Source organism: Microtus ochrogaster, chromosome 18 (genome assembly GCF_000317375.1).
Source record: "Microtus ochrogaster isolate Prairie Vole_2 chromosome 18, MicOch1.0, whole genome shotgun sequence".
In the NCBI taxonomy this organism is placed as follows: Eukaryota; Metazoa; Chordata; class Mammalia; order Rodentia; family Cricetidae; genus Microtus; species Microtus ochrogaster.
This window is the reverse complement of record NC_022020.1, coordinates 11,667,254-11,674,120: the sequence shown is the minus strand read 5'-3', so window position 1 is coordinate 11,674,120 and position 6,867 is coordinate 11,667,254. Positions and strand designations below refer to the sequence as shown.

The 6,867-nt window shown below is 38.5% G+C and overlaps 1 protein-coding gene across 2 annotated transcripts in view; it reads right to left on the bottom strand.

The window, feature by feature from the left end:
• Positions 1–6,867, bottom strand: part of Rnf138 (ring finger protein 138) — a 24,615-nt gene that overhangs the window by 9,816 nt on the left and 7,932 nt on the right. For both annotated transcript variants that reach the window (XM_005355811.2, XM_005355810.2), the window contains exon 3: positions 6,552–6,667. In XM_005355811.2, the coding sequence (XP_005355868.1) occupies positions 6,552–6,667 (116 nt within the window). The remainder of the gene's footprint in view (positions 1–6,551; positions 6,668–6,867) is intronic.

Sequence of the window (6,867 nt, the reverse complement as noted above, 5' to 3'; positions counted from 1 at the left end):
AAAAAAATATTTGAACTTTTGTAAAGATTGTAATTTATTTCTAAAAGAGAAACTAGGCATCATTAGCACACTTCTCTACTACACTGACCATCCTCACCTATTTGCTTATACCCTATGTTAGAAAAGTTAAGTGTCGCCGGGCGGTGGTGGCGCACGCCTTTAATCCCAGCACTCGGGAAGCAGAGGCAGGTGGATCTCTGTGAGTTCGAGACCAGCCTGGTCTACAAGAGCTACTTCCAGGACAGGCTCCAAAGCCAGAGAAACCCTGTCTCGAAAAACCAAAAAAAAGAAAAAAAAAAACAAAAAAAGAAAAGTTAAGTGTCATATGGAATACTAGAAGGTGTTTTTCATATAGGTACTGTAACTAACATGCCACAGAACTTCCTCAATGTTGTTAATATTATAAAAACAAGAACTTGCTGGCTTTGGAGCTTCTTTTCCAGCTCACTAGTCTACCATGGGGAAACACCTTTATTTTTCTTTTTTATTCTATGAGTGTGTCTGTATACCTGAGAATACAGGTAACCTCAGAGGCCAGAGACATCAGCTCCCTCTAGATTTGGAATTAGATAATTGTAAGTCACCTGATGTGGGTGCTAGGAATCAAAATACATCTGGAAGTGCAAGAAGTGCCCCTCCTCACAAGGGAAAACATTTCTTTTGGCAGGTATCACAACACCTATAATCCTACAATTCAGAAGCCAGCTCATCAGTTCAAAGCCTATTCAAAACTACTTAGTAGTCAGTCACACAGCAAGATTCTATCTCAGAAAAACTAAGATCTAATGATACAGCTTGTGGTATAGTGCTTATCTACAATATGTAAAGCACTAAATCCTTGTGTCTGATGCCTACGTACCACAAAACAAACGAACCCAACAACAAAAGCCACAACTCTGCCCATGTCCATACTGAAAATTCATGATGCCTTCTATGGCAATTACCACACTGCATAGGATATAAAAACAATACTAAGCCGGGCGGTGGTGGCTCACGCCTTTAATCCCAGCACTCGGGAGGCAGAGGCAGGCGGATCTCTGTGAGTTCGAGACCAGCCTGGTCTACAAGAGCTAGTTCCAGGACAGGCTCCAAAGCCACAGAGAAACCCTGTCTCGAAAAACCAAAAAAAAAAAAAAAAAATTTAATACTAAGCCGGGCGGTGGTGGCTCACGCCTTTAATCCCAGCACTCGGGAGGCAGAGGCAGGCGGATCTCTGTGAGTTCGAGACCAGCCTGGTCTACAGAGCTAGTTCCAGGACAGGCTCCAAAGCCACAGAGAAACCCTGTCTCGAAAAACCAAAAAAAAAAAAAAAAAAATTTAGTTGGAATATGAACTACAGTTTTACTAACAAGAAATTATAAAGGTTAGGAAAGATTTCACAGGGGAGCTAACAGTTTAAATTAAAAAAAAAAAGCCAATAAAATGACTCAAGGGTTATAGAAGCTTTCTACACAGGCCTGAAAACAGTTTGATCTTCAGATCCCACAAGATGGCAACAGAGAACCATATTCTGAGAGCTGTCCTCTTATCTCCAACACATACACATACACACACACACACACACACACACACACACACACACTAAAAAGAATAAAAAGTCTACCAGCTGAAGTGGTTAAGAGCACTGACTCCTCTTCTAGAGGACCTGGATTCAATTCCCAGCACCCACATAGCAGCTCACACCTGCCTATAACTCCAGGTCCAAGGGATCTAACATCTCACACAGACACACGTGCAGACAAACCACCAATCACATAAAATACAAATTAAATCATTAAAATTTTGCCAGTCATGCTGATGTACTCCTTTAGTCCCAGCACGCGGGAAGCAGAGGCAGGTGGATCTGTGAGTTGGAGGCCAGCCTGGTCATTAAGTTTCAGGACAGCCAGGACTACACAGAGAAACCCTGTTTCAAAAAACATAAACAAATACCAGGTGAGCTGATAAAGTGTAGATTACAGTGCTAAGGAAAAACAATACACTTGTAAAGGATGGAGGTGCAAGACATACAACTTAGTCTCACCTATACTACATTAACCTTCAACCCCACTTCTTTTTTTTTTAGATATTTATTTATTTATTTAGTATACAATGTTCTGTCTGTATGCCTACAGGCCAGAAGAGGGCGCCAGACCTCATTACAGATGGTTGTGAGCCACCATGTGTCAACCCCACTTCTAAAGAGGTGAGAAAACCAAGGCAGTTTCTTGACAATGTCCAACAATTATGAAAGAACAGAGCTAGAATCTGAGTCAGGGCACTCTCAAATCTAGTGTGTACACATGCATATGCATGTTCACTTATTCATTCATCCATTTGCTCATCTGCAGTACAGGATCTCTAATCTAGACATTAAACGATAGCCCAGCCCTACCTCACAGCACCTCCCTTGCTTTCTTGGATCAAAGGTCCTGCTAAAGCTCTCTTCTGGCTATAAAAGCTCAGATAGGCCTTGAATTTGTACTTCTCCTGAGTAACTAGGATTACAGCCCTGTGCCACCAGGCCTATCTCTATAGTTTTCATTTTATTGTACTCATCCTTTTATTTTTTGTTAAAAGCAAGATTTCCCTACATATTCCAGATTGGCCTTGGACTCATCATGTAGCTTTGACGAACTTTGAAATCATGATAATTCTTTTGATTTAGTCTTTTGAAATGCCATCATATCCAGTTAAGGCTTCACTGTTTTGTTTTTGTTTTGTTTTGTTTTTTTTGTTGTTTGGTTGGTTTTTTGAGACAGGGTTTCTCTGTAGCTCTGGAGCCTGTCCTGGAACTAGCTCTTGTAGACCAGCCTGGCCTCAAACTCACAGAGATTCGCCTGCCTCTGCCTCCTGAGTGCTAGGATTAAAGGTGTGTGCACCACCACTGCCCAGCTTTCACTGTTAACTGAATTAAATGTCTTCCAAAATAGTAAGTATCCATCTGGGGAGATGTCCCAGTGGTTAAAGTGCTTATTGCACAAGCATGGCATTTGAGCTTACCTCTGAACCTATTTGATGACAGGAACACTGCAGCCATGAAAAAAGACAAGCACAATAAAGCACTCCTGTAAGCCAGTGCTGGGGAGGCAGAGAGAAACAGATCCCTAGCCTATCAGTGATCTCCAGGTTCAGTGAAAAGACTATCTCAAACACAAAGGTGGAGAGCAACTGAAGATATGACACTGTCTTTTGTCCCCCACCACATGAACACATATGCATATACATTAACATGTATACATAATACACACAAGGTAGCACGGATATGTTAAACATGGTTTAAAGTATATACAATGATATGTAGAATTACACAGCAAAGACAAAGGTTAAAAAAAAAAGGTCAAATAAAAAAGGAGTCTGGAATAAGACTTTGTGCTATCTGCCAGTTATCAGAGTTTGGAGATGATATCCTTTTTCCTAAACACCAAAGAAAATATATTGCCAGGGTTGTAGAGATGTTGCTAAAAAACAAAAACAAAAAAAAATCAAAACATGTACTTGCAGAGGACCTGACAACATGCTGACAATTGGCTACAACCATCTGTAACTCCAATTCTGGGGGATACAACACCCTCTTCTGGCCTCTGCAGGCACCTGCACTCACATGTACAAACACAGGTCTATACATAATTGAACAGATTGGAATGCCCAATCAGGCAGATTAGAGAACTATCGACTGAACACTAATACTATTCAGAAAATTAAGAGGGATTGAGTTACAGAAGTAACAACAGGGAAGAAACAAAACAGATAAGGAATATTGTTATTAAGACTAGACATTGTCTGACCAAATGAACCTAAAGAACCCAAATGAGCAAGGTCTGTTTCCTAGGAATACGGCAGGGAACTGTCATTTAACAAGCAATGCAGAGTACAGTGGTGTATACCTGTGTCAGGCAACAGAGGCATCAAAGTTTAAGGTCAGGATAGTCTATATATCAAGGTCTACACCAGCAGGGCTACATAGTGAAACCAAATCTCAAAAAAAAACAAAGCAGCCCAATAAGCAGTGACTGTATAAGTAGGACACTAGGAACTTTGCTGACAATTCAGAATCGTGTTGAAAAAAAAAAGATAACATTACCCCATATTTAGAAGAATTAACAGCAAGTGCACACACCTTCAGTCACAGCACTTGGGAGACAGAGACAGGCAGATCTCTGAGTCTGAGGTCAGCCTGGTCTACAAAGCAAGGTCCAAGGCAGCCAGGGTTACACAGAAACTCTGTCTCAAAAAACCAATAATAACAAAAATAATAAGACAAAAACAAATAAATGTGTGTTTATAATACAGCAGAAGTACAGTAAACGAAACACAGTGATGAAAGAATCCACAGGAATTTGGTTTTAAAAAGTCACTAAATGAAAAATGACAATTTTCTCTACTGACAGTAAACCAAGTAAGGTAACCTGGGTTAAGGTCTGCAGAGCAGTGAAAGCAGCCTAAAGAACTTACCAGAAGTTTCAACTAAGTACTCAGAAAAACATTCAAAAGCAGTGGGATAACTATATAGATAACCAGAGTGCTTAAAGATGGCTAAAATATGAATAGTAGCAACATGGACCAAGCACTAAAATTAAAATTTTATTTATTTGACTAAGCACACTGATTTCCACAAACTATTATAAGACTAAAGAAACTGCATTTCGGCTTTTCCATCTTCCTCTCGTAGAGGCAGCTTCGCTTCTGCCTCTCTCCCCACTTCTCTGCTTCCCCCCTTCTCTGTCTCTTTCTCCTCTTCTCTCTCTCTGTTCCCCCTTCACCCTTCCTCCTCCATAACTCCCTGAATAAACATTCAACCTCACCCTGCAAAAAAAAAAAAAAAACTGCATTTCTTCACACTTTTGAACACAAGCTTGTCATTAATTTTCTAAATGAAACAAAACATTTAGGGATACATGTGGAAATGATGAAATATGAAGAAAAACGAGGTTTACCATCCAAATGGAAGAACTGTAGTTATAGGAATATGGAGCTTAAATAGATACAGCTCACAGGAAACTGTTCTGATAATCGCTCTATTTATTGACCTGGTTAGCGGCTAACTAGGTATACAAATTATTACTATTATTTACTTTAACAAAAAAAATTATCAAAAATACCTTTATTAAAAATTAGTTAAAGAATACTCATAGAAGGGCTGGGGAGACATATGCTTGGCAGGTACTTGCTATTAAGCCTGATGACCACTAGAAGCGGGGGTGCAAGCCTTTAATCCCAACAGAAGCAGGTTAATCTCTGAGTCACTGATGCTAGCTAAGGTCAGCCTGGTCTACAAGTTCCAAAGCAGCCATTTATTTATACATCTACATATATGTGTATATGTGCGTATATGTATATATTACAATAGTAAAAATTATGTTATAATATAAGAAATATTGTAACATTAAAAATTACTCTACATTATACATTAATGGAGAGAATTTATCCAGAAAAAAACTAGAATGGTGAAAGAACTGTGAAAAAAGTGGAGAAATATACACAAGTAACAACAAACCTAGACAATATGTTCCTTTTACTGAAAATTTCAGGACTATTTATTGTATTCTAGAATCTTCTGATAGCTCTAAATCAATCTCTAGTAAATAAAACACTACCTAAATATTTACCAAATATCAAAAAGTATTTATTATATTAAGATCAGCTGGTTGAGGGAGAATGGCTTAGTCAAAGTTTAACATCTAGTTAGTTAAACATCAGCTTAGAATCTGCTTAGACATTTGTTTACACCCAGCCCAGTACTCCATACTCTCTCACCCCACTTAAAAATAAATAAATTAAGGCAGGCAGGTAGGCCTGGACCCAAATTCAATCACCAGGACCTAGGAGGAAAAACTGAGTCCTCCAAGTTGTCCTCTGACTCCCAAAGTTGGTTTTTCGAGACAGGGTTTCTCTGTGGTTTTGGAGCCTATCCTGGAACTAGCTCTTGTAGACCAGGCTGGTCTCGAACTCACAGAGATCCGCCTGCCTCTGCCTCCCGAGTGCTGGGATTAAAGGCGTGCGCCACCATCGCCCGGCCCTTTTTTTTTAAAAAAAAAAAAAAACTACATGTGGTACCAGGTTTGGAACTGTGCATTTGTAAGCCCAGTGCCCAAGAGAATCAGAAGGAGTTCAAAGCCATCACAGGCAAAGTACTAAAACCAGCTGTGGATACATTATATACAGTCTCAAAATAATAGTTTTTTTTAAAAAAGTAGAAGCACTATCAGAATAAAAACTTCAAATGCTAAACCTATTCCTTAGAGGGCAATGAAGGAAGAAAAAAAAATCAAAACAAAACCACACTACTATTTAAATACATTATTGAAAGTGATTTTGCCAAATTTTCAAATTGTTTCACATAAAAATCAGTTGAGTCTTCAACTCCAAGATACAGTTTTTATTCAAAGAAAGACTGCCAGAATGATTTTAAGTAACATAAACTTAGGTATAAGTTTAGGTATCATAAAGTTGGTATCAGCGATACAACTATCAAACCTAGTGTAATTTGTTAAACATATACAAACCAAAATTCCCATAGCAATTTCCATTTCAATTATTAAAATTTTGCTTTTAAAATAAATGCTGCTTACCTGCTCCTTACTGGATCTTGAGAAATCTTAAAGTTTGGAATGACAGAAGAAGCACCATATTCATCCTGATACTTCTTACAAGATTTGTAATGATGTCTCATGCGATAGAATTTAATCTGTAAATTATTGGTTAAAATATATCTTTTAATTTAAAACAGAATACAAAGTTTGAGACACTGTCAATAGAAGAAAAAAAAGATGAAAATAGGTAACTAAATATTTCATTTAAGATCAAGTTTAGTGTCAGGCAGGATGGCACACAGCTTTAACCCCATTCAGCACTAGGTAAAGAGATCTCTTAGAGGTCAAGGCTAAT